Source organism: Tinamus guttatus, unplaced genomic scaffold (genome assembly GCF_059628265.1).
Source record: "Tinamus guttatus ecotype Peru unplaced genomic scaffold, ASM5962826v1 Tinamus_guttatus_pri_ptg000702l, whole genome shotgun sequence".
Classification (NCBI taxonomy): domain Eukaryota; kingdom Metazoa; phylum Chordata; class Aves; order Tinamiformes; family Tinamidae; genus Tinamus; species Tinamus guttatus.
Genome location: NW_028289236.1, coordinates 663,339 through 689,128, shown reverse-complemented (window position 1 = coordinate 689,128; position 25,790 = coordinate 663,339). Strand labels below are relative to the sequence as shown.

Below are 25,790 nucleotides of genomic sequence, written 5' to 3'. Positions count from 1 at the left end.
GGTTAAAGGAAAGAATAAACTCTCCCAGGCCCAAAGCACGTCCTCCAAGCAAGCTGGTGCGTTTAGCCCCTACCTGTGCAGACACTGAGGAATGAGGGCGCAGCATCGCTGCCCAGCTGCAGGATCAGTGCGCCCCGGCCCGCAGGCCCCTGTGCTCCCGCTGCCCCACGTCTGCCATGCACTGCTACCGTGGGAGCCGCTTTTACCTAATCTTTAGAAAACTGACCCCGCAAAGGCAATTGCAGTGAGCGCGCTGTGTTCAGTCACTGAGCCAGGGGCTGTCCCCAGCCTGCCTTGGCTCAGGGTCTGCTGGACTCAGCAGGGTCTTTGTGGTGAGTCCTTTAGCCTCCCCCTCACCCCCTATTATGGCTATATGGATCCCTTCAGCAAGGCATAGTCCCCCGTCCCCCGTCCCCCACACACACACACACGTGCCCATGCAATACAGTTGTTAGCCCCCTTTGCCATAAATGCAAAAATGTCAAACCTCTGCTTTTGTAGCCGAGAAGAACCACAACCTCTCCCAGCAGCAGCCCTGTTGCCCTAGCAGAGCTCTTCTCCCCAGGGTGGTAGGACCAGCCTTCCAGCACCCTTTAAATAGGTGGACCCTGCCTGAGGGCAGGGCTGATGCCCTACAGCCCTGAAACTGGCTTTGCCACTGCACTGGCAGTCACCTTGGACACGCAGGGAAACACAAACACTCCGCACCCAGCCCAGGCACAAAGGTCTGCCAGGCCTGATAAAAACCCGATGGTGGTTTGCGGTACCCGGCATCAGCTGATGGGGTGAGTCAGGCGTCCCAGCCGTGAACCCTGGTTCATGCACCAGGTGTCCACACAGGATCCGGGAAGGGGACCGATGTGGAAAGGGCTGAGCCCCTTGCCCAAGGCATTAGGATTTAGCCAAATGTCCCAGTGTCAAGGTGAGAGCCGACAGCGATGCCATTGACCCGACCAGGAAGATCTGTCCAGACACCCAGGTGTTTCAGTCTGACTCCTGGGTACAAATGCTCTGGAGCTGGGACAGCCCTTGCAGAGGCACCCCTTACCCTTGCACAGGCAGCTCAGTGCCTGCTGGTGACACCTCCCCTCTTCCCGCCAGAGAAATGGAGGCTGGGGGCGGCAAGAGTTCCCCTGGAGCAGGTCACGCTCAGGGTGCTAAAGTGATGGGAGGGAGGGAATATCTGCCATTAGACCTAGGGATGTAGGCGGTTCTCGTCCATGGAGCAGATGGAGACGTGAGGAAGCGCTGAGTACCTGACGCTTATCTTGTCTTCCCCAGGCTGGTGGGGCAGAGCTTCTCCCTATGTTGTCCCTGACCCTATTTACACACCCTTGTGCTGCCCTGTGTTTGGCACCACTCCTCTCTCCATGCCAGTGAGCAATGCAAACGTGCTTGTTATGCACAGTAAAAAAAGATACCTTGCAGCAAGTGACTCACAGGGAGGATATTCCCCAGGCCTGGAGGAGGAGGGGGGGATGTCACGGGATGTTTTCTGAGCACAAAAACATGCGGGTTGTGAGGGAGGTCAGGAGATGTTCATGCATAGGGTTTTCCTATCCCAGCCATGCCCTCCAGTCTGTGCTTTGTGAGTTCTTCCAGCTGGTGCTGGCCGCTCTAGCCTTGTATAGCTGGCTGGAGCAGGCTGGTGAGACCTCAGCATGGGCCACTGCACCCAACCTGGCACGGACAAACTTGGGGATGGTGCCTAAGCAGAGCAGCTGTCTTGACGTGCGTGCCAAAGAAACTCAGGCAGGGACACCTGGCATGTTTCCCAGCTGTATTTGCCACCCTGCAGCTCCACAGCCTTGCCCTGAGCGCTTCTCATGCTGACCGCTTCTCCAGCAGCGCCAGCACAAGCTCCAAGTTCTGCTTTGCCTCGTCCAACAGACCAGAGACCTTCTGGGACATCTGCAGGAGGAAAGAGGAAGTTAATCATTTGCCACATGATAGGACACAGAAGTAACTCGCTCGCCATATATGCTGCCTGACCCTGCCATGCACAGCCCAGCACAAACCCTGCTCACGGTGAAGGCCGGGGGTGCTGTGTGCCTGGGCCACCCAGCCCTGGCACAAGAGGATCTTGGGACCTCCTTTCCATGTCTGTCCCACTTGTCCCAGCCGCAGGGCCTCCACACACTGCTGACACCAGGGCACAGGGTAGCCCCTGCTTACCACTTGCTTGAACTGCTCATCCGTTATGTCTTTGAGATTGATCATGACGTTGCAATAGGCACCAAACACACCAGCTTCCAGCATCTTGGCTCCCACCTATGAGAAAAAGCTCTGTGAAAAGTGTTTTCAGTAGCCTAACTAGTGAAACGGAGCAACATTTTCATGTCTTGCACTAGGTCAGATCCTTTTCCTCTAAGTTGCCCCCAGATTTCTGATCTCAGTGACTCAATGTTCATTGCAGCAGGCAGGCCTGGCCTGTTATGTGGAGTGGTGCTTTCCAACCCCGTTATTTTTGGCCTATGGTTTGCAAGGCAGGAACTGCAGCTTTGCCACAGAGGGGGAAATGGATTCAAGAGAGCCCAGACAGACTGCGACCTGCCGGACAGTTAGTGGGCTAAAAATACTGTCTGGTTCAAGAAGCAGAACTTGAGATGACTGGTCTCCACAACCAGCTGAGCTGTTCAGCAGTGGGAAGCCTTACAGGAGAGGTTCACAAGACGGGCAGCCTGCGAAGCCAGGACAGGGTGCGGAGCGCCGTGGCCAAAGCGGCTCCTGAGCACGGCGCCGTACCTGGATGTCAGACTTGCAGGCCAGGTTGCAGTGGCGTGCCAGCTCCTGCAGCGCGGGCCACAGCCCGCTCACCTTCTCTGCCAGGGCACAGGGCACTTCCACCGCCGCCTTCAGCCCCTGCTGCAGGGCGGCTGCGCGCCTGGCGAGAGAGGCCAGCCCCGTGCTGAGCACCAGGACGAGCACGCGCGGCCCCAGGTGGCTCTTCTCCTGCCACAGGCGATCCCCCGCCCCCCTGCCAGCCTTCGGGTTGTGCCATGAGCCACGTCCTCCCTGAAGCCAGCCCAGCTCACCTCACCTTCTCACCAGCGGTGTTTTTTGGCAGCTTCATAGCTTCCTGCAGGGAAAAAAAGCAGCTTTGGTCAACCAGGGCCTGAGACCCTGTGTGCCTCACATTGGGTTTTGTTGTATACCTCTCAGTTTCCAAACTCTAAATAAGTCCCTATACTGCATGTGGTGTTTCTCACCCAGGTTATAGACTGTTTTTAGTTGCCAGTCCAGGAGACCCTTTCTGAGCAGAGATTTACGCAGGCTCAGCTGCTTCTCTGGACAAACGAGAGCGCTCTGAGGATGGTGGAGCCATCTTCACCCACTCAATGGAGACAGCAGGAGCACATGCCCCCACAGCCAATTCCTGAGGTTGAGTTTCCAGCTCCACCCCCACAGATCCGTGGAGTAGGATGCAATGCCATCACCCTGTTCCCAACTGGAAAAACCACCCCCTTCTCTGCCGCGTGCCCGACAGCAGCAGGATCTCACCATGTAGCTGCTGAAGGCATGGGAATCAGCATCCACCATGGCCACCAGCTCATCCATGGCCTGGTGGAAGGGGGGGATCAGCTTCCTCATGACAGCGTCCAGCTCCTCAAACTGCCGCTTCCCATAGCTCATGAGCCCCACCATGCAGCCCAGCGCAGCTCCCTGCAAGGACGGGGCAGTAAATGCTCCGGTGGGAGTCACTAGAGAAGTCCGAGCCCGGCTCTGCCACCATGCCAGGTCCCCTCCAAGCCTGCCAGGAAGCCATCCTCAGGAGCACCCAGGTAAGCAGGGTCACGCTACCCACCCTGGAGCGGGGACACCTACCAGCGCAGACACGGCTGCAGACACGGAGCCTCCTCCCGGCGCTGCCGACCGCTCGCCGACCGCTCGCACGAAGGCCCCCAGCGGCTTGGCCACCAGACCCCTGGCCGCTTCTCCGGCCTGCACCAGGTACCTGCAGCACAGCAGCGCTGTAAGCTAGAGCCACCGCGCCAGCGGCCAGCGCCTCGTGCATGGGGACACTGGCCACCCCTGCCCCGTCCCTTTGCCCCCCAGCGAGGAGACATCCGGGTCCATCTCTCTGTCTCTGCAGCATTCAGCAGGACAGTACCCTGGGCCATAGAGGAGCCCAAAGATGGCAGGGATGCAAGCACTGCTCCCAAAATTAACTCAATAAAAAAAAAATGCAGAGCATGGGGTTCTCCCATCCAGGCAGACACGAAACACGATCAAGAAAAGCAAGAAGGGGAGGCGATCCCTACTCAATGATGCGCTCCCGGGGGTTAAACGGAGACAGGGAATCCAGGCCCAGGCGGCTGACCACCTGCAAGGAGCAGCACAAGCCACATCAGTCTGCGCGTAGGCGCAACATGTGCACGCACAAGGCCCGGCAGTGCTGCCAGGCACGAACCTCCCGTGCCCACTGTGTACCCATGCCTCCCACTCTGTTTTCACTCACTACCTTAACTAACTGCGAGCTCTTTGACCCCTAGAAGACAGCTCGGTGGATTACTACCCAGGGCAGAGGGAAGAAGAGCTAGGCCAAAATACTTGAACTGCTGTAGCCGCCTACGCTGTGTCACCAGGGCTGAATTCCCATCCCAACGCTGGGGCATGCTCACAACCACCTGAGAGCAAATGAAAACTTCACTGATAAATAATTACCTTGCTCTTATCTAGCACATTCCTCATAGGGCGAAAAAAATCCCTCCCCATTCCCTTCCCATCCAAAACTAAAAACTGGTGCCTGTCTTTTTGTTTTCATCTTGCACACATCCTGGGACAGTTTCTTGTGGTGGCAAATGCTGTCCTCAGACTTCGTGGACGTCTACTTTCACTTCCTGCTTTCACACAAGCCGGCTGAGATGCTGCTGCCCACACTCTGCCCTCACAGGATGTTTAATTTTTTCCTCCCTTCAGCATCTCAAATTCTATGGGCCATGACAATAAATCAGTTTGCCTCTCACTCTGTGTAATCACAGTTTGCCAGGTCATTCCCAAGCCAAATGCCACAAGCGCATGCAACCTGCGTACGGGCTGACCTGATGTCAAGTCTCCAAGCATTGACGGGGAGGGTTGGGGATGGTGTGTGTGTGGGGGAGTCTTTCTTGCGATCCCACCCCAGTCTTGGTGCTGAAAGAGCCACGTTACCAGCCTTATCTTGTGTTCCTCCTCCAGGATGAAAAGTTTGTCCCTCTTGATGTAAAACTCAGCTGCATCCAGCATGGCCTTTTTGGGAATAAGTCCTACCAGTTGTGACCCCACCACAGGGAGCTTCAGCGCCTGCAAAGGATAGCAGAAGTGTGATACCTTCCAGAGCCACTTGCTATGCCCCTGCCACCACTCTTCCATCCTGGATTGATGGTCCCTTTCCTGGGATCCACGGGACAGCAGAAATGCCTTCGATACATCCCGTGCCTTGCAGAGGTGAGCCTGGAGCTGAAAATTAGCAGCAAATGATGAAGTATTTGGGGTTTCTTGTTGCTTGGGTCTCTGCCTGGTTTTATTGAGTTGAGAGTGAGAAAAAATAGACCCAGACCATGGGACCTGGCCAAAAGCTTGCAGGGATAACCTGAAAGGTAGGATAACCTCTGCAAAGCACCCAGGTGAGGAAAGTATCATGTGCCACCCTATGCCCCTCACCTCTGCGTCTTGGCACACCTCCTCGTAGACTTCATGGAGCGGTGTGGTCTCAAAGTCCAGGAGGTTTGTGGAAACCTGGGCTATATTCTCTTCCTCCAAATACCAGCCTATGCCCTGGACCTTCTTCAAGCGCCCGGGCTGCAAAGAGCTGCTGTGGTCAAGGCACGCAGTGCCCGACTCAGCCCCGGGATGCGTCGGGGGGAGCAGGACCGTGCCCAGCACCAGGGTACCTGCTCAGCGCCGCGGCCCTGCTCACGGATGTTGAGGGCGATGCGGTGAGCCAACTCCTTGGTGCAGAGCAGGTTGATGTTGTAGGCGATGAGGAAGGTGCGGGCCCCTGTCACTGTGGCTCCCCACCGGGGCACAAAGGTGGGGGGTCCAAAATCGGGAGCCCACTCTGGTTTCGCAAGCTGTGGGAGGGGAGCACCGAGGGAGGGAGGAAAGTGGGTTTCTAGCGTGGGGAAATGGCACGAGTGAGCTGCTGAGGCTGCACCACAATGCAAGCTGTCCCTCCCCAGCCCATGCCTGCAATAACCCCTTCCACATCAGCAGCATCTAGAGCATTTCACTGGCTCCTCTCAGCCTGGCCTCCCCTAGTGAGGCTCCTCTCCTCAGCAAGGCCCAGGAGATGCTGCTCGGCTTGCCCATTAGTCAGGACAGCCTGTGCACACTCACCTTTTCGGGGAGCGCCTCGTACTCCCCGGCGCGGATGGCTGGCAAGGATTTCCTGCTCTCCTGCCGCGCTGCTTCTCCGTACAGGTAAACTGCAAGAGAGAGCAGGGAACGACGGACAGGCCAAATGACCCTAGGGAGAAAGGGCTGTGGCACATCGTCTACTAGGGACCACTGGTCCACCTTTGCCCATTTGTGGACAAAAACTATTTTTTTCCCTATTAGAATAACAGCAACTACTTTTCTATAGGAGAACATTGGTGCAGATGGAGGCACAGCCTTGGGCAATCAGCGTTTCCCCCACTCACCAGGCACCCCCAGCTCCGTGGACAAGCGCTGCCCGAAGCTGCAGGCGCAGGCAACGCACTCCTCCATGCTCACGTTCCTCACTGGCACAAAGGGGCACACGTCCAGGGCCCCCATGCGAGGGTGTTCACCTAGGGACAGGACCAGGCATTAGAAGGAAGGGAACAGGTAAGAGCAAGCAGGACAAGGAGGGATGAAGGCCTTTTACCAGCCGTTTTGGAGACTCAGCTCACAGCCAGCCTGCCCAAAGCCTTTCCACCGCAAGGAAAGCTGTGTCTGAGCCACTAATATGTACCCCAGCCCAGTAAAAGGAGGCTTTCAGGCTCTCCATAAGACAAGCAAGAGCTTTGTGTGGTCCAGCCAGCATCCAGCCTGGCAGTGCGGCTTGCCAGAGATGGAGAAAAGTGCCATACTTGGCTGCTGGCAATGACTTGGCATCAGTTTTTAGCCTCTGTGAGGAAAAGGGAGGTTTTGAGCTGGAGGGACCTGCAAGCCAGCGCACAGCTCCAGCCAGGCAAGGCAGTCCAGGAGCCATCCCCATGTGCCGGAGCCAACACGGAAGCTTGCCCTGGGACCCAACTACCAAGGGGTGCTTGGCATGGGGATGGCTCCTAGGCCTAGGGCTGCTCAGTGTGGGGGTGGCACCCAGGCCTCTCGGGAGCTCACCCTTGTGCTGCCTCATGTCAATATGCTGTGCAGCTGCTCGAGCTGCACTCAGTGCCCCTTCCACAACAGCCTCTGGGATCCCCACAAAGGTGTAGACAGTGCGATTGGTGGAGGGGCCGGCATCCACATCCAGCAGCAGGCAGCCGGGTGTCCGGGAGATGGCTTGTCCCAGCGCCTCGATCACCTGCGGGAGAGCGGAGACAGGCAAGGCAATGGAGCTGGCAGGTACCCATCAGCCCCAGGAGCTGTGCAACGTGGAGGAGCCTTTTGGGGCTTGGGGGCCATGATCGAGGAGGAGGCCACACACCGGTGGGTACAACGCTGTACCACTAAGGAGACCACACGCTGGTGGGTACAACCCTGTGCCACTGAGGATGCAGGACTCTAATGCGTCAGCATCCTGCTGCCAAACAGCACACACAGCACTGGAGCACAGGACTCCCTGCAAGCTGCAGCCCTGAGCAAAGGAGGGAGAGTTGATCTGGTGCCATCTACGTGCTGGAGAGGTCTGTTACACATTGCTCTTCCTGAGGACACTCTCCTCTGCCGGCTTCAAAACTGATCTGCCCTGTAAAGCCCATTTCCTAAGGGAAACAGAGCTTTTAGTGTGGCCTTCGTGTCGCCTCCCCGAAAGGGCCAAAGTTCAGTCTGAGGCAGACACCCAGCATGGCATTTTAACCTGGGCAGCACAATATTTGACAAAACAACAGAAAGAGGGTTTTCCAAATGAGATATGCCAGTCCCTGACTCTCAGGCAACCTATGGGCAGCAGAAAGGAGCAGGACTCCAATCCACTCCCTCCACCCCCTTTCTCACAGAGCTGCAAAAAGGGGATCAGGGACTGCTTTGGGGCACTCTCAGCTTTAGCCATGTCCAGACAGCGCATAGCTCTGTCAGGAGAGGCAGGGAAGAGCCTGGCAGTGGTCACTGACTGCACAGGCCATCACTAGCCATGTGCCTGCCCAGGGTGCTCAGCCAAAACAGAGCCTTGGGGCACCATCAGTCCTGAGCAAGCACCCTTGGGGACCAGTGAAGTGCCTCTGAAACACTGCAAGCTGTCTCCTGTAGTCTCTGGCCCTTGTGGGCTTGCTTTTCTCCCTAGGAAACAACACAAACTTTCTCTGACTTGACTTTGGGTGGATTTTAGCTAGCAAAAAAGGGCCGAATGTCAACAGAGAAGAAAACCAGAGCTGAGCTACAAATTTGAAGGAATAAAATGCTCCAGAAGTTCACCCTGAGCTAATCACATTGCACTGTGCAGAGATATCTGATGCACAGCCCTGACCTCTGAGCCCCCTGCACCTTCTCCCGCAATGCCGCCCACCCCATCGCCTCCTCCACACATCTCCCTTACCTCTTTGTTATTCCCCTCCGAAAAATTGGGGACACACTCCACCAGCTTGGCCATGGTGCTGGCGTCTGCCTGTGCCACCCCTGGGCTCTCTGAGCTGTGCTTGTTTGCCTGACCTGTCCTTTCCAGGGCCACGGGCACCCAAAAGCCTTTCTAGTGTCCAATCAGTTATTTTTTTCCTGGAGCTGGGGTTTCTCATTAACTATGCTGATCCAAAGCCAAAAAAGAAAAAAAAAAAGAAAAAAGAAAAAGAAAACCAAAGTGCAATGACTTTGGGCAGAAAAGTCCTTCCGGGCTTTGTGTGGCAGTAGGCGATGTGTCCCTGGTCCGGTGGCAGTGCTCACCAGTAATCCCTAGTCTCTGCCCACTAATCATGGGAGACACTGCCACGTGGTGGAAAGCAGCCATCTGGTGTGGGGTCCATCCCTCGTGGCTACCACCATCCACATCAGCAGAGACATGAGACGGCCCCGCTGTCCCTGGAGGATGGGGACAGCAGGGAGCCCTGGCTGCTGCAAGGGAGAGACCCACACAGGGAAGGTCCTCACGGTCCTTCAGGTCCTCTCCTGACCCCCGTAGCTGAAGATTTTGCGCTCCTGGGGCCTTGTTACAGTGGCCAGGCTGCAGCAGGGCCAGTGGTGCTGAAAAGGAGGGCTCGTCCGGGATTTGAACCCGGGACCTCTCGCACCCAAAGCGAGAATCATACCCCTAGACCAACGAGCCACAGTGACATAAAAGGAACCCCACCAAGCTCAGCTCCCTCATCCCACAGCCCTGGACAAGAAATGGGGCCCTGGGCTGCTGGGAGACAGGTCTCAACAAATGTTTGGCTCTCCTTCCTCTGCTCTCAGGCTTCATGTTCACCTGCAGAGAAAAGAAAAAGCAGCACAGGGGATTTGCCGAGGAACTTGAGGGCTCTCTCTGCATGTTGCACTTGCGGCATTCCCCGCTCTCTCATGCCTCAGGGATGCACACCTGCCTTCAGGATGCTACAACAGCACCCAGCAGGATCGAGGCTTTCCCTGTGCAAGGGCTCCCAGTTTTGCAGCCCTGGGTGCAAACTGGAGACCCCCAGCACAAGCCCTGGACTCCCCCCAAGTAAAACCTCTCGCTGTGAGCAGGATTCGAACCTGCGCAGGGAAACCCCTATTGGATTTCGAGTCCAACGCCTTCACCCCTCGGCCATCACAGCCCCAGGGGGCAGGGCTGCTTGCTGCGTGCAGACATTTCTCTGCCCTCAGGCATCTGTGTGGCCTGGGTGGGCATCTTGCCCAGGTCTCTCATAGCCACTCTGATTTCTAGGAAGTGGGAAAGTCTCCAGGCTGTCTGCTGTTGCTCTGCCTGCACACACAGCTAAGTATCATTCTGCTTCCTTGGACTGGCAACATGGACCTTGCCCCAAAAAAATCTGTGGGATGCAAAGAGAACATCACCACCAGCCTCCCTCAGCAGCCCAAAAAGCCGAGACACATCCACTGGATGCACAGAGCTCTTGGGCATCCTGGCTCGTTGGTCTAGGGGTATGATTCTCGCTTAGGGTGCGAGAGGTCCCGGGTTCAACTCCCGGACGAGCCCTCCTTTTGGACATGGGTGCGGACCCCGCAGGAACACAGGGCCCAGTAATGCCTCACATCACAGCCACGGGCAGCCTGGCGGCCTGGGCCATCTGTCGCAAGCCCCTGCCTGTAGCGAGGCTGGGAGCGATGCTGCTCTGCGGGGCAGAGGCAGCACCAGGCAGGAGCCTTCCCGTTCCTGCACTCATTGGACCCAAAAACTCAGAGCTGCCCAGGGGGCCCCAGCGCCTGCACCCACCAAGCCCAGAGCTGGCAGCTGCCAGGGGATGGGAAGAGAACAAGCACCAGAGAATTTTTTTATGGGAACTGGGGAGAAACCTGTGATCCAAGGAGAGGGCTCGGGCTATGTGCAACTGAGGAAAATCTCCCCAGAAACTGCACGGGGGGAGAAGGTAGCACTGTGTGGAAAAGTGTGTGGAGATGCTGGGGCTTGAACCCAGGGCCTCTTACATGCAAAGCAAGCGCTCTCCCACTGAGCTACATCCCCCTGCCTGGGGCGGTGCCTGTGCCCGCCGGGCACTGCTGCCCGCCCCTCGCATGGCACCTGCAGCCCCGCTGCTGCTGTGGAGCTCTGTGCACTGCCACACACAGGGCAGCGCCGCCAAGCAGGCTGGCAGAGGTGCAGGGCCCTCTGTGCTGCAGCTGCGGCTGCTGCTGTGGAGGCCGGGGAGCAGCGCGACGGGTGCTGAGCGCCCCGCACGGGCGGCGAGGCCGGGCTGTGCTGAGAGTGCAGCGGGGTGGCTCGTTGGTCTAGGGGTATGATTCTCGCTTAGGGTGCGAGAGGTCCCGGGTTCAACTCCCGGACGAGCCCTCCTTTTGGGAACCGTGGGTGCCTCCTCATCCCAGAGCTTATCTGGGTCCTCACCTTTGGCATCCTCCCCCCATGTTGCCCCAGGTCATTGGGCCCTCCAGGGCAAGTGGAGCTGCTGCACATCTTAGATCTCAGCATGGCCATTAGGTGGGGACCTGCCAGGTGCCAGCTGCCTTGTGCTCCAGCCCCACAAGGTGGCCCTGGCCACCAGCTGCAAGTAGCCTGCGAGTGGCAGGCACCTGTAAGCACTGGGGTCACTGCAGACGGCATCGACAAACCAGCATCACCATTGCAGGGGAAATGCCTCTTCTTGCACCCCTGGCAGCTGGGCCGCTGCACTTGGCCACAAAGCAGGTCCCAGGCCCCCCAGCCCTGGCAGGGGTCACAACAGCAGGAGGTCTGGGGTGACAGTGGTGACGAGGGGTCCCAAGGAGCTCCACAGCAGGGGGATGTAGCTCAGTGGGAGAGCGCTTGCTTTGCATGTAAGAGGCCCTGGGTTCAAGCCCCAGCATCTCCACCTGCTTTTCCTCCTGAAAGGCAGGCAGTGTCTGGGATGGAGGGAGAAGCCTTTATTTGAGCTCCCAAAGAAAGTCCTTGGGCTTCCAGTAATGGCTGGGTTTGGCTTTCTTCCCAGGGCCTGCCCAGTCTGGGGAAATTCCCAAAACTGTTTAATTTTCCTTTTTCTCAAGAGCTGCAGACTGTGGAGTACCGGTGTGGAGAGGTGGTCCTGTGTGGCATGGGGCAGTACACGGCTCGCACTGGGACCAGGCCTGGCAAGCTGCCTGTCCCCTTTGCCTTGGGCATCACTGCCCTGGCTCTGGCCGTGGCCTGTGACAGGGTCCCGCAGACCAGCCTGACAAACACCATCCTGTTTCAGCCCAAAAGGAGGGCTCGTCCGGGAGTTGAACCCGGGACCTCTCGCACCCTAAGCGAGAATCATACCCCTAGACCAACGAGCCGGGGTGGCAGAGCTAGGGCTACTTGCAGCACCCCATGGCTCTAGGGATGATGTGGGATTATGGCCAATACCAAGAGCTGGTGGCCCCATGCATGCTCAGCCCTCTGGCAGGAGCACTGGGGGTAAACCCAAACCCAGGCCCAAGACTGTGAGTCGTGGATCTCCACAAAAGTGCTAGGTCCTCGCCATCCCTCTGCGGCCCCTGTCCCTCATCACATCCCCTCAGAAAGCCCATTTCAAATTGCCCCAGAAATGATGGGCTACAGCCACTGCAATGTCGTGGCTGCTGTCCTAGGGGAGCTCTAAAACCCCAGGGACCCCTCTGCCTTGGGGCTGCTCCAGGACCAAGGGGTCCCAGGCAGGATCTGCATTTCCCTGTGCAGGAGCAGCTGTCCAAGTCGCAAGGGACAGGACTGCGGCTGCCTTAATCCGCAGCTCCCCTTCTCCAGCCCTGACTTTCCCTGAGGCCTCTCTGCAGGTCAGGACAACCCAAAGTCCCAGCTGGAGACCCCCAGCACAAGCCCTGAACTCCCCCCAAGTAAAACCTCTCGCTGTGAGCAGGATTCGAACCTGCGCAGGGAAACCCCTATTGGATTTCGAGTCCAACGCCTTCACCCCTCGGCCATCACAGCCCTGGGCAGTGGCACCCTGGGGTGCGTGGGACCCTGCCCTGGGGCACCCACCCGGCCCGGGGCTCACTGCAGTGCAGCTGGGATGGGCTACGCGCCTGCAGCAGCCCCCACGCTGCAGCGGGAACATCCCCCTTGCCCGGGGGGAGTCTCCGGAAAAACAACCCCTGACTTGCGCCAGCGAGACCCTCCCTGTTCTGGAGTTGCTCGAACAACCCTGTGGTCAGACAGCAGCACCTGGTGGATGGGAAAAGAGGCCAGAAGGATTTCCTGGGAACCAGGGAGAAATCTCAGGCCTCGGAGAGAGCCCAGCCTCTAAGACAGAAGAGTAAAATCTCCTTCCTTGGAGGAGGGAGGGAGGTTTCCTCCAAGGCCCCAGCAAATGTTGTCACTGCAGCAGGGGTGGGAGGAGGGTTTTTCAGAAGAAAAGACGCATGGAGATGCTGGGGCTTGAACCCAGGGCCTCTTACATGCGAAGCAAGCGCTCTCCCACTGAGCTACATCCCCCTTCCCTGGGAGGTCTGCCTGTGCCCATGGTGACCACAGTCACCCCACACCTCCTGCTCCTGTGACCCCTGCCAGGGCCAAGGGACCTGGGAGCTGCCTTGTGGCCAGGTGCAGCTTTGGGGCAGGAAGAGGGGCCTTCTGCTGCAGGTGCATGGCTGAAGGGGGGGGGGGCAGCATCGCCGGGCACCTCCCAGGGCTGGCAGCACTGGTGGCATCAGCTGATCTGGCCTCTCTTGGAGAGACACGAGAAGAGGTGTTGGGTGCAGGAGAACCCTATGGCCATGGCCCTAGCCATGCTCTTTGCAGGCATCTATAGGATGCTGGTGCCGGAGCTCCTTCCCTGCCCTAAGGAGAGGCATTTTCCCCAAAACATTGATGCCAGCTTGTGGCTGCCGTTGGCATGGGGTACCAAAAGGAGGGCTCGTCCGGGAGTTGAACCCGGGACCTCTCGCACCCGAAGCGAGAATCATACCCCTAGACCAACGAGCCAGCATGGCAATATGGTAGCTGCTCCTGCACACATCAGGCACCCCATGGTGCCACACACAGCTCTGGGCACAGTGGTGGTGCCAGGGGGGTAAAGGGGACACAGGCTCCCTTTCTCTGGCCTCAGCGGGGTGCAGGAACTGCTCTGTCAGCAGCTCCTGGTCTCTGTGGGGTAGCCCATATTCAGCTCTGGGGCAGGTCAAGGGCTGCCTCTACCTGTGCAGGGCAGCAAGCCCAGCTGCTGTGGGCCATGACCCAGCAGAGAACCCCAGCTTGTGCCCCCTGCTCCTTGACGATGCTGGAGTAGTGCAGCAGCACGGAAAACAGATTACAGTTCATTTTTGCAAAGCCTGGCTGTGACGACACTCAAATGGGAGGTTCTCATTTGCCCCCCAGCAAACAGCCACAGCAATTGCCCTAGACAAGTGCTGTAATGCCTGCAAGGGGCAGGAATGGGTTAATAACACCTTCTTCCAGGCTGCACCAGAATAACAGTCCTTTCCCCAGGGCACATCCGGATGGCTGCCAGCGGGGCCCAGGGAAGAAGGACTGGTTGTGGCCAGTGCTTGTTTGCCTCTCGTGGTTGCGAGTCGCAGGGAGGGATGGGCAGGAAGGTATTGCACCTACTGCACCCTTGCGCTTTCCCTGTTGCAAGAGCCCTTGCAGCCGCCTGGCTTCTTCCAGGCTACACAATGAGCTCTAGCAACAGCAAATGAGCAATAAGCAACTTCTCCTCCTCTGCTTTAGAAAATGTGCATGTACCTAACAACTAATATGTGCTCTTTTTTTCAGCTTCTGTTGAATTTAAGCCTCCATCGGGTCCCTGAGTGTTTTCAATAACAACACCTCATCCAGCTTTTGGATCTAAGCTACGTTTTCATTGCACTCAGCCTTGTCTCTGCAGCAGCAGCTCCTTCCCCTGGGGCTGGTCCCCCAGGCAGCAGACACTCAGAGGCACAAGGATGTTAGGGCCTGTTGGGGAGCAGCGTCTGGAGGTGATCCAGTCTCAGGGTGAGATGCAGAGCGAGCAGGGCTGCAGGCTTGCAAGGGCCCGAGCACCACAAGCACCGCTCCCATGGGCAGCACCAGGAGGGCTAGACTGGGACGCCAGTGCCTTTTGATTTGGTTTCTTCTTTCCAGGTGACTCACACACTGGGGAGACCTGTTATTTTCCTGCTTTATGGGATTTTCGTCCCTGGAAAAAAAAAAAAAAAAACAGAGCACTTGGCAAGCAGTCCCGTGGGGTGCTGGAGTCACTGCCTGTCTGGCTGGCTGGGCTTGGCACCAGAGCCTTGCACAGGGGACAGGGCGCCTGGCAAAAACACCGCAAGTCCCTGCCCTATAGTTAGTCTGTGGGTGCAGCAGTCAGTGCCTCAAGCCAAGATGCTGTCTTGATAGTGCCTTCGCCTCTCTGTTATCCCTGCTTTGCAACCTTTCCTTCTCTTCCTCCTAAAGCCCAAGAGCAAATGCTCTTTCTGCTCTTGTGGGAAATTGCATGCAAGGCTCTGTGTGACACCTCACAGAAAAGAAGGGAGTTTGAGGAGAGGGCGGGCCCGGGGGAGGGATGAGGAAAAAGAAAAAGAAAAAATAAATTCATACCCGTGCTCTCCCACGGCTGGCTCCACAGACACTTATCCCAAAGTGCTCTGACCTGGCTGTGGTGAGGAAGACAAGGGATGCAGCATTCCCTGGTTTTGCCTACAGCTTGATGCCGGCATGCTGGAGTGGGATGCATGTTTTCCTACCCTGTAGGAGCTGGTGGTGGATCTGCCTCTTGGTCCTGTCCCACTGAGTCACTGGGATACTTGTCTCCTAATCCAGGCGTGCAGGGAAGCTGCACGTAGATGTTCTGGGCTCTTGCTCACCAGCCAATTCAGCCGCTATCAGTCCCTCCATCCATACATCCTGTCTTGTTCTGCTGGGGACCTCCACACCCAACAGTCCCATTTGCAATAATCCTCACTTTTCTGTGATATTTCTCTATTTTTCCATTAAAAAATTAATTCCAACCCAAACCATGACTTCATCTCTCCTCATCTCCCTCTCTGCCATCCTCAGAGGGGGCAATGCCACCCAGCACCCGTTACTGCATGCACTCAGAGCTGTGGGCTCACTGGTACCCACTGTGTGCAGCAGGTTACCACCGGCCCTTTCTGATGGCTTCTGGCAAGCAGAGAAACCCAACTGAGTCCATTTGCTAAGCACAGAGATGCAGGCTGGGATGTCCCCACAGTTACATACTCCCCAAAGGGGACATCTACACCCTATTGGGTGTGATCCTGCAATTAGGAGCCACCAGCATTATTTTCTCGGGTAGGGGTATTTCAGCTGCTCCCTATTGAGCTGAGCTACCCCACCATAATTCATGCACTGCAATTTTTGCTGGTGGTGTTGGTTTCTTTAAAGCAGAGGATAGGAGAAAATGAAAGGAAATAGCTGTCTGCAGGAGGCAAAGACCACTGCAGGAGGAGGATGTTGAGTGGTAGCAGGGAGATGGTTTCCTACAAGGAAATGAGAATGTGAGGGAAGGAAGGATGTGAGTAGAAGACATGAACGTCAACAGGAGTGTGAGGGAAGGAAGGATGTGAGTAGAAGACAAGAACATCAACAGGAGTGGCCAAAGGGTGCCATTTGAGCTCCAATCTTTTCCAATAAATGCTTTTGTTGTTCTTGTTGTTAAGCAGGCAATGCTGGGACCAAAACCCAGCATACCCTTCCTGAGCATATTTCAATCTGCTAAGCTTTATCTTCAGCTCAGCTTGGCCCATGTCTCCTTCTGCAAATGTACCCTCAGTCTTGGTCTGTTGCTCTGTCTGTCTCACCAAGGCCTTCTGCTCCACAATCTTTGAGGAACCTGTATTTTAGAGCCTGATTAATAGGCCTGGGTCCTGCCCAGGACAAATATTGGCTAGGAGGCATATGTGGCGGAGCAAATTCAGGACAGTCTTAAACTGGGAGCCAAGATAGCAGAGCTCCCAGGCAGGGAGTCACAGCACCCATGGGAGACAGGAAGCCAACGTCCCCTGGGATGAGGATCCCTGCAGCATCATGAGGTCCTCTCTGCCATGACTCTGGATGCACTAAGACATCACATTTTTCAAGTCAGGTCAAGGACGTGTGTAGATTTTAGTCTCCTATAGGACACTGGGTCTTCAGAGGAAAATCTGTACAAATTCACCAGTGGAGTCATTCAACAAAAAGTCCTCTCAAAATGTTATTATTCTTTTCCCTTGCCCAATCCTGGACTGGCCCACTAAGCAAACAGATGAAATATGGTCATACGAACCCCAAATGCCTAAGCTTCCCAACGAGTCTTTTGCTAGAGAACCATTGCTCTTCTGCTTTGCAGTGTTTGGTAGCATTTTGCTTCTCTTCTAGGACAATTTCTTAGATCTTGGATAAAAACATTTGAGCAGTCCTTAGAGTACGGATGTGAACCCACATCTCTCTCCTTCTGGTGCTCTGATTGCAGAGCAACAGCCATGTAAATTATCTCTAAATTAGGAAGGCCTCTGAAGATCTTCTGAGTTATAAAACCAGCTGAACTTGATCATAGACTTTTGAAGATCAGTATGCTTTCAAGCTTGGCATAATCTTTCATTATAAATGCTCATAAACTTTATGCAAATTGTCGCATTAGAAAAATGCTCATAGTTTGAAAGAATATTTAAGCAATATCTGGGGAGAACTTAATCATATCCTTATCTTCCTTCCATCAGCTGAAAAAAGTTCTTCTTAATGGTACATGCCATGTTAAAGAGGCTTATTCAATGCCTAGTGACTTTTCCTTGAGACGCTTGCAGTCTCTCCCTGAAAAATAATTATTCTCCAAAGTCATTTTGGAGACTATGAATCTCTGTGCAATCAGCTCATCCCACAGCTAGAAGTTATGCATCCTGGTTTTTAGGAAGATCTAAGGATGGAGCTCGCTTGGGCTGTGGCCAGGAATAGGGTTATCCTCTAGGCTGTGACAAGCTGCTGGTGTGTATGAGATGTTGGACTGACATCTGTGAGCTGGCCAACCAAGTGACACCATCCACAACTAATTTACCCCTTAAATTGTCCTCATCCTGGCAGCTCTGCAACTCATAGGTGGTCCCTAACTGATCAGCTCACGCCTGGTCACTCCACTCAAAAACCCAGCAAAGCTCGCTCCTGAGATCCGGGCTGACTCTTGCTTTGGTATCTAGAACATATAGGAAAAATATTGGTTTTTCTTCATGGCTTTTTTACTGTGCTTATATACATTTATTGATGATGTTACCAAAGGGTGAATCACAGCTAACACACCTAGTGTTTTTGAGAAATGTTAGGATGCTTCATCCCATAACATTGCCACTTTAGATGCTTAGCTGCAGATCTTGATGAAGTTGTGCTTCTGAATGTCTTCTTATTCAGAGAAAGCCTGGGTACCTGCACTGTGTTTTGCACTGCTGGATACTCCTCTTCCCCCTTTCACTGGCAAGGGAAGGTGCTGCTGCGGGCATGTGGTGCAGCTAAGCAGCAGAAATTTCCATCTCAATCAACAAAGAACCCCCTCACAACAGTAAGTTGCCTGGAGAGTATGTTATCACATCAGACTGGAGGCAAAAGAAACACCAGAAGACTCAGGCTATGATGTAGTATGTCTTTAATGAGAAGAAAAAGTAGAAAAAAAAACAGTTGAGCATAGAAGTGCATTTCCAGTGCTCAGAAAAGAAATGGATAATCTCGCACTTAAGAACAAACCGGTCCCTACAACGTGTTCTTCCGTCCCTATTGCCCCTGTAGCCCATGACTATCATCTTCCATCTACAGCCAGCTATAAGCATTTTAGCCCAGCCAATAGCAAATGCTGTGAAACACCATAGGATGGGACACCTACATGGAAATATTAAGTAAAGCATAGCAAGAAAGATATTCAGAGGCACGCTCGTGGGTGACAGCAACTTCACACGGCTCCGTTCCTTCTGGGAGGAGCTGCGAGTGCCTCCCACGCTTTGGAAACCCACATACACTTCCTTAGTTCTCTTCCCAGCCCTTTTCTGTGCTTCATTTTTCCTTTCCTATGCAGCCATTCTGCTGGCATCCGCGGGATGAGGCGCGCCGGCAGGGAAAGCCCTACAGCCCGCTGCCGAGGCACAGCAGTCCAGCATCCCGCAGCCCCCGGGAGCCGCCGGAGGCGACGGGCACCCCGCAGCGCCGGAGGTAGCTCCCGACGGCCGCCGATGCTGTGGACCCCACCGTCGTGTTCTGCGGGTAGGAGCTGAGGATGGGGCCGGGCAGGGTCACCACGACGGTGGGCGGCTGGATGATGGTCACGGAGTCCCCGCAGCGCCTGAAGCACGGCTCGGTGCAGCTGGCGGCCAGCGGCTTGGGGCCGCAGGAGGAGGGCAGGCACAGCTCGTAGCAGGACATGGCTCAGCGAGGAGGCAAACCTGGAAGGCAGAGCAAGGGGTGAGCACGAGGCAGAAGCTGGACTGTCCCTGCTGAGCCCTAAGTCCGCAGCTCCGGTAATGAGAGCAGTAGAGAAGTAGCTAGAGGGTGTGAGGACAGTTCAGAAGCCCTCAAAGGGAGACTTTCCTAAAGACACAGAGGCAGCTTTGCCAGAAGCAATTTTCCCCCCTTCCCTCATTCTGTAACTCTGCTGCTAGACACCAAGCACACTGGCCAAAGTTGAGTGTCCGGGGGTAGAAAATAGAAACTGGAGCTGCTGAGAAATCTTTTGAGACCAGACCCTTGAAGGCAGAACTGAAAGCTGTCAGCGAGCAAAATCAAGCAAAATGCTCATTAAAACACGTCCAGCTGTAATGAAACCCACCTAAATCAGCACCAGTGAGCTGGATGTAAGCTATACCTTCCCCAAATCCAAGGGACCTCTGCTGCCTTTCCTTGAAGGGAGGCACATTGTTCCCTGTAACATGGGAATGCGCTAATTTGTTTTTAACGAGAAAAATAGTGAAAGACGCCCCTGGCTATCTGGTTAGAGACCCTCACCTTAACCCTGCAAGTCCAACATCCCACAATTGCTGTGCCTTGAACCCCTCATTTTGCAAAAGAAATAGTCCCTTCCTCGATGCCCTCCCCGAGCAGGAGATAGGTAGCAAACCTCGAACTTTTGTGGAGCACGAAAGAGCCACGAGAGCAACAGCTCAGCCCAGAGAAGGGGACAGAGCCTGTCCAACTTACCCAGGTGACAGAGGAGGTTGCGTCTGGAGAAGCGGATGGCAGGACCAGGCACCGCGCATGGACTTTTATACGGTGTCCTGACCCCCAAGGGGGCAGGCGCATTCCTTCCACATGAAACTCCAGCAAACAGCAGTTTTTGTCCTGAAAGCTCCCCGCAGCTGATTAAACAGTTTCCCCTTTCATCTGTCATGTTTTGCTTCAATTTAATGCTAAGTAAGATTGAAATGATTCAAGCTGCAAGCAGTAATTATGTTGCTTCCCCAGGCCAAAGTACCTTTTAGGTCTTTTGCTACAAGGCAGAGAAGCATTTGGGCAGAATTTAGGGCAGGCGCATCTCTGGCACACATCTTCCCTTTCCTCCCTCTCTCCCTCCCTCTTTCCAAGCACAGCGTAAATCATCAGGGAATTCAGCTCTCAAGTATAAGGTCAGCTTGTGAGGTCAGGGACTGAGGCTGAACACAAGAAAGCTGCATCCCAAAGACACAAGCCCTAAGAAAAACAGCCAGGGTCCTGCACTGCGTCAGCCATAAATGCCAAGCAGATCAGGAAAGCTGCATAGAGCAGCAAAGAACTGTGCAAGAGACAGTGAAAAAAAAAAAAATGCCGGAGAGGCACAAAAATCAGATGGCAATGAGGGTGCTGAGCTCGTTTCCAGACAGACAGTGCCCCGAACACCCCTTCTCCTCTGCAAGGTGCCTGCACAGCACGGACACAGACACAATGGTGTTAAGCCATTCTGGCACAATCAGACTGTTTCATTTTTGGATCTGCTGTCCGTGTCCTTAAGCAATGTCATTTTTTTTAATTATTATTATTATTCCTCATACCCATGGTACAAATTCTGCTGGGAAGGCATATAGTATTTTAAACACAAACTGATCAAAGGCTTTGAAGTAGATACTGCAGCCCATTCCTGAAGGTGATGTGCACCTGAACTGATTTATTTTGCTCACTAAGCCTATTCTGAGGCCAAAAGCCTTTCCGTCTTGCTCTTTGAATAGCCTAAGAAGCTAGAGGCTGATAGCTATTTTTTGCCAGGATGAAGTGACATAAACAAGACATTTTAATTACAGGTTGCCACGTGACCCCAGATTGCTCTGCTAAAACCCTGTTAGCTGCCCAGCTGCTGAGGAGACACAAAAGTCCCAAGCTGCACTTAAATGTGAGTCACCTATGTGTTGGGTGACTTGGTACCAAGCAGGTAAGCCAGTCATCAGGCTGTAGGGCCAAGGAAAGTCTGAAGAAGGCTTTTCATTTAACGTTAGCAGAGACCAGATGAAAGCATCAATATCTCCCACCCTGGAATAAATCAGGGCAGGACTTGGGGGGATGCATGTAACACGTGTTATTTCCAGGTATTTTCAGCATCACTGATGAACATGTGCCTCGTAGGGTTTTGCAGGGTCAGTTGAGTCACTAATGTGATGTTGTCCTGTTCAGCAAAGATCTGCAGCCCTGAATTGTCCCTAGTGACTCCTGCCTGCCCGGCCAGGCAAGGCAAAAAGAAAAGAAAGAAAAAAGAAAAGGAAAAAAAAAAGCCTTTCAAGGGTGCTGGAGTAAAGCACACCTCATCTTAACACTGCTCTGGAGGGGGAAAGGCGAAATCGGTTTCCTCGGTTGGGTAGAGGAAGACACGTGCTTCAGCCCCAGGGATTCTTCTCCTTCACTGATTTCCTTCTGCCTCATTTTTGTGCCTCTGATTGTGCATCCCCCTGACTCCAAGGAAGAAAAAAAAAAAAAATTCTAGCCCTCCAACACCAACTGGGATCCTCCAGGTTGCAGCCTCATCATGTGTTTCAGTTTCACCATTCTGTTTGAGCATTTGAGGTCCAGCTGCTCTCCTCAGGTCACACATCATTCCTGCAGCATATCAGTGCATGCTGCGATGCTTACAGCACATGTGTGGGACAATTAAAGAGTGAAAAATGCTGCATGTGAGCAATCGTGCACTGGAACAAGTCTTTTGACTGGAAAAGAGGAAAGAGAAAACAAAAGGTACGTGTTAAAATAAGCAGATTTGTGTAATGAATGGGGTTAAACCAAAGGCAAACTGCACAGGAAAGAGTTCTTCCTGGAAATGCAGGTATCTAGGAGAGAGTTGGGACTGGTTTTTCTAACCCTCATTCATTTCACAAGATGAGGGGTTTCTGCCGAGATGTAACTTTCTCTGGAGGAACAATAAAACCAAGAAAACACCACCTAATCAAGCATGTCAGCCCCATTTTAATGACCTCTGTAGTGGATTCAAAATGTGTTGTTATCTGAACCCTGTTTCTTCCTGCAGGTGAGAGCATGGGGAGAAGCACGGCTTGAGTCCAGTGATCACCAGGTCTTCCCACAAGGTGTGTTTCCTTTTCAGCAGCACTCTGCAGCCCCCAGTTTCACTGTTCTGCTTCTCATTCCCAGCAAAGCAAGGGCTGGATGCCTCTGACAAGGGTTAGAGGCCCCTGGTATCTGTGAAAAGGTGCTGAGGTTGCTGGATGCTTGAATTACAGCTATCGCTGCACTCGTGTGCGTTTGTGTTTGCTTATGTGAGTGAATTTGCTGTGCTGAGGAGACAGTCATCTCCTGGAAATAAGGGGAAGAAAAGCAGCCAAGAATGGATAAAGATGAGAGAGGGGAAACGTACCTGGCTCTGGGTCCCCACAATGCTCATGAAGGGGTGCTAAGGCCCCATGGTGGCACTGGGGAAGACGTTTTGTGACCCCATCCCTGTCAACAGCCCAAGCTGTTGGACTTCCTTGGGCCAGGAAGGTCCACGCTCAAGCTGTGATGCACCTCCACAAGGCTGCAGGCAGTCTTCATGCTGCCCCACGTACCCTGTAATTGCCCCCTCCTTGGGTGGGCTGGTGCTTCACAGTGAGTGAGTGTGTGCCCCCAAGCAGACCTCATCCCCATGCACTGGAGAAGAGGCAGAAACAGGCGAGGGCAGACGTTGCCCAGCAGGCTTAAAGGCCGTCCCAATGGGGTCACATCATGTCCTCTGCCAGCCCTCTCTGCCCTACAAGCCCAAAGGTCCCCATCCCGCTGCAGGACAGGGAGTGGATCAGATCCCCATGCATGCCTTGCAGTCCCGTGTCACGTACAGGAGCAACCTCAGCCATCACCTGCAGAAGAGCACGCACAGTGGCCACTCTTCCCAGCTCACTGTCTCCTGCTGCGAGTTTTTGTTCCCCTAGATCTGCAACGCTGGGCTCTGAAACACCTTTCCCCCAAAAAAATCTCCCACATCCCTTGCGTGTGATCCTTGCTGCCCTGCAGCATACTCACCCACATTTTCCAAAATGGTAGGCCTGGCTGAGCATCATGGTGCCTCATGGCAATGAGATGGGACACAACTGGCATTTCCCCACAGCCAGACCATCATTTCTTGCTGGGCAGAGGGAATTAACTCCCAGTTGATTCCCCTGGGGCAGCCCCTGAATGCTTGGGAAGGAAACACAGCCCCAGGGAAAGGCAAAAAGCAAGCACAAGGCCTCCAGCATGGGCAGCTGTGCCTTGGTGTCCTCACCTTGTCCCCAGGCCACAATACTGTCAGAAAGAATAGGGCAGATGGGCAGGAAGGTATTTGCAAGCGTGGCACAATCTCTGTGTTTCTGCAATCACCGTGGCCTCCATGTGAGTTGCAAGCCAGTGTTTTCTCCCTGTTACGGAAATAAGAAGACTGTAATCATTGCCCACGTCCTGAAGACTGCAGCAGTCTGGCCTCTCGCCATGAGGGGCAGGCAGCCCCAGCACAAGGTGTGCCAAAGCACACACGCTCTTAGAGAAATGCAAGACCTTCCTTTCTGCATGTCTTATAGAACTGCAACAATAGAAACCTCCTACCAGATGTTTTTCCTCTTTCCCATCCTCATCTCGGAGTAACTCACCCTGTCCTCTCCCCAGGGACCTCCACAGCAAACACAGACACATATGTAGGGGTGGGAGCTGCCAATACCTGGCAGCTTTGCTGCTCTCAGAAAGGCACTGCTAAGACACTGAGCTGCTTCAGCAAGATGCAGCCTTATCCCCTCTGTGTGATGTGATGGGGGATCCCAAGGGTGCAAGATGTGGAGAGAAAAAAAAAAAAAAAAAAAGGATCTCAGAATCAGGGGATAAAGGAAAGAGAGCAGTGCCAGACTCAGCATGTGCCAGTGTCTCCTTCCATGGTTGGCACCCTGGGTCATTTCCCTGCCAAAGGAGGCTCCTCACTGGCACCTCGACTCCCAGAGGAGACGTGGTCAGTGGCACCGTGGGTTCAAGGAACGGAGGGCTCTGCCCATGGAGGGGGAACAGCACCTTACAGGTCCTATGCGGGACGTGTGGGGCCCCGCACGTTACCTTGGTGCAGAAGGGCAATGCAAGCCCCTGAGCGACCAAGAGCAGGTTCAGCAGGCGAGACCATTAATGCAGACAGAGACGTGTATTTAAGATGAAAGAGCAAGGGAGACAGGCAGGAGCAAGCCAGCCCGTCACGGGTTCACGCTGGCGCAGCAGGGTGGTGCCTGCTCTCCCAGCTGGCGCCCTGCTTTGCTTTCACATCGCGCTGCTTGGCGCAGGCACGACCCCCACCACAGCTGGTGGTGCATCTCCTCTGCGGGGGTTTCCTCTAAGTGCCACCCCACCTGCAAGGCCATTCCTTTCTCTAACTTAGCCCTGGAGCCCAGCATCAGGGAGACTGTAGAAGCAGGGAGGGAGGGCAAGGAGAGGATGATATTCACATCTGGGCATCTACAGACCCTGCCTGGGATGGCCCAGCTGCCCGAAGCTGCTCTTGAGGGAGACCTAACAAAACATGGGGGCAGATCAGACCTTCTGTGGATGCAGTAGGACTCAACCAACTTCTCCACGCAGGGCTGCACAACTGAGTCCGCACCAAAAGGCTCCTGCTCCACGCAGGTGAGACAGGAGGCCCCGGGGCCGACGAGGGTGGGATTCGAACCCACGCGTGCAAAGCACAATGGATTAGCAGTCCATCGCCTTAACCACTCGGCCACCTCGTCCCATGCTCAGTAAGTTATTTTGAGCTTTTTTTTTTTTTTTTTTTTCTCCCTCCCCTCTCCTCTCTTCTCCATTTAACCAAACAACCCAAACTTGTAACTGGTTCTGAAAAGCAGGGAGAACTTTGAAAAACATGGCTCCATGGCCACAGAAACAAGCAGCTGGATGGAGTAAGCCTGAGTAGCTTTCACAAATGGGCAGCATCCAGGGATGGCAAGGAGGATGAGAACGATGCTTGATGTTCACCTGCCCCTCTTGACTTTCTCCTTTGTCTCTTTGTTTGAAGGTAAACACAAGGCAGAGTGATCAAGAGGATTTTTTTTTCTTTTTTTCCCCATAAAAGTGTGTATTGCCAAAATGACCACTGGGTCATAACCCCCATTCTAGAAGCCACAGTACAAGGAAACGCCTTCCTCCCAGGATCCAGTAATAGAGAGGCTCCATCCTTGGGCTCACTCTGAACACCTGCTCTCAGCTTCGGCATGAAAGCTCCAGTAGTTCCCTCAGGCCAGGACTGGGGTTTTAGAGATGTGAGGCAGGGAGAAAAACATTCCCAGGCACCACTGGGAGTCGAACCCAGGATCTCCTGTTTACTAGACAGGCGCTTTAACCAGCTAAGCCATGGCGCCCTGCTGCCCTGCATGCCGCGTGCCCACACTCACAGCACCCCTGGGGAGGGGGGTGCCCACTTTTCAAGCGAAGATGTCCTGAAAATAATAAAGACGCCTTTCAGCCCTATGCAACCACTTCCTGGGGCAACAGGTAGCATTTAAACCCTGGGAAGCTGTACTGGAAACTCCTGGTACTGGAAAGCTCCTCCAGACAAACAAAAAAACGCAGGTGCCCCAAAGGGAAGCAGCCCTCCCAAAACACGAGGATGGGGGTGGTGCTGCCTACCTGGGTTGAGACCACCAGAACAGGGCCTGTGCCAGGTGAGCAAGGGCTGGAGGTCAGGGGAGGAGGTGGGTGGCAGGCAACACTTCCTGCATTTCACAGATGCTTCATTATCACCTGCTGCTCCAGCTGTGTTGTGCAA

At 54.5% G+C, this 25,790-nt stretch overlaps 2 protein-coding genes and 12 non-coding genes across 15 annotated transcripts; 3 read left to right on the top strand and 11 right to left on the bottom strand.

The window, feature by feature from the left end:
• Nucleotides 1-1,793: 1,793 nt before the first annotated feature.
• Nucleotides 1,794-8,734, bottom strand: FTCD (formimidoyltransferase cyclodeaminase). The gene is made up of 14 exons (XM_010228496.2): nucleotides 8,642-8,734; nucleotides 7,288-7,471; nucleotides 6,624-6,752; nucleotides 6,319-6,407; nucleotides 5,874-6,053; nucleotides 5,644-5,781; nucleotides 5,152-5,283; nucleotides 4,263-4,324; nucleotides 3,826-3,955; nucleotides 3,502-3,663; nucleotides 3,036-3,079; nucleotides 2,746-2,884; nucleotides 2,176-2,271; nucleotides 1,794-1,911 (listed from the first exon to the last, which is right to left on the bottom strand). Exons 1-14 carry the CDS (start codon nucleotides 8,693-8,695, stop codon nucleotides 1,825-1,827), a joined length of 1,626 nt encoding a protein of 541 aa, XP_010226798.2. The 5' UTR covers nucleotides 8,696-8,734; the 3' UTR covers nucleotides 1,794-1,824.
• Nucleotides 8,735-9,289: 555 nt separating this feature from the next.
• TRNAP-UGG (transfer RNA proline (anticodon UGG)) lies at nucleotides 9,290-9,361 on the bottom strand. The gene has a single exon. It is a non-coding gene; the product is annotated as a tRNA-Pro (tRNA).
• A 386-nt stretch (nucleotides 9,362-9,747) lies between these two features.
• TRNAS-CGA (transfer RNA serine (anticodon CGA)) lies at nucleotides 9,748-9,830 on the bottom strand. Its single transcript has one exon. It is a non-coding gene; the product is annotated as a tRNA-Ser (tRNA).
• A 311-nt stretch (nucleotides 9,831-10,141) lies between these two features.
• On the top strand, nucleotides 10,142-10,213 carry TRNAP-AGG (transfer RNA proline (anticodon AGG)). Its single transcript has one exon. It is a non-coding gene; the product is annotated as a tRNA-Pro (tRNA).
• Nucleotides 10,214-10,627: 414 nt separating this feature from the next.
• Nucleotides 10,628-10,699, bottom strand: TRNAA-UGC (transfer RNA alanine (anticodon UGC)). The gene has a single exon. It is a non-coding gene; the product is annotated as a tRNA-Ala (tRNA).
• Nucleotides 10,700-10,951: 252 nt separating this feature from the next.
• TRNAP-AGG (transfer RNA proline (anticodon AGG)) lies at nucleotides 10,952-11,023 on the top strand. The gene has a single exon. It is a non-coding gene; the product is annotated as a tRNA-Pro (tRNA).
• Nucleotides 11,024-11,248: 225 nt separating this feature from the next.
• Nucleotides 11,249-19,105, bottom strand: LOC148591830 (feather beta keratin-like). Of its 2 annotated transcripts, XR_015914018.1 has the most exons (2): nucleotides 18,533-19,105; nucleotides 11,249-11,262 (listed from the first exon to the last, which is right to left on the bottom strand). XR_015914018.1 is itself a non-coding variant. In XM_088536703.1 (1 exon), exon 1 carries the CDS (start codon nucleotides 18,998-19,000, stop codon nucleotides 18,704-18,706), a length of 297 nt encoding a protein of 98 aa, XP_088392829.1. In that variant the 5' UTR covers nucleotides 19,001-19,105; the 3' UTR covers nucleotides 18,217-18,703. The 2 variants fall into 2 exon arrangements, 1 of the variants encoding a protein (XP_088392829.1); XM_088536703.1 differs by lacking the exon at nucleotides 11,249-11,262 and having other exon boundaries at nucleotides 18,217-19,105.
• Nucleotides 11,469-11,540, top strand: TRNAA-UGC (transfer RNA alanine (anticodon UGC)). Its single transcript has one exon. It is a non-coding gene; the product is annotated as a tRNA-Ala (tRNA).
• Nucleotides 11,911-11,982, bottom strand: TRNAP-AGG (transfer RNA proline (anticodon AGG)). Its single transcript has one exon. It is a non-coding gene; the product is annotated as a tRNA-Pro (tRNA).
• On the bottom strand, nucleotides 12,531-12,613 carry TRNAS-CGA (transfer RNA serine (anticodon CGA)). The gene has a single exon. It is a non-coding gene; the product is annotated as a tRNA-Ser (tRNA).
• On the bottom strand, nucleotides 13,046-13,117 carry TRNAA-CGC (transfer RNA alanine (anticodon CGC)). The gene has a single exon. It is a non-coding gene; the product is annotated as a tRNA-Ala (tRNA).
• Nucleotides 13,535-13,606, bottom strand: TRNAP-CGG (transfer RNA proline (anticodon CGG)). Its single transcript has one exon. It is a non-coding gene; the product is annotated as a tRNA-Pro (tRNA).
• Nucleotides 19,106-24,674: 5,569 nt separating the features above from the next.
• Nucleotides 24,675-24,756, bottom strand: TRNAS-GCU (transfer RNA serine (anticodon GCU)). The gene has a single exon. It is a non-coding gene; the product is annotated as a tRNA-Ser (tRNA).
• Nucleotides 24,757-25,309: 553 nt separating this feature from the next.
• TRNAT-AGU (transfer RNA threonine (anticodon AGU)) lies at nucleotides 25,310-25,383 on the bottom strand. The gene has a single exon. It is a non-coding gene; the product is annotated as a tRNA-Thr (tRNA).
• Nucleotides 25,384-25,790: the final 407 nt, after the last annotated feature.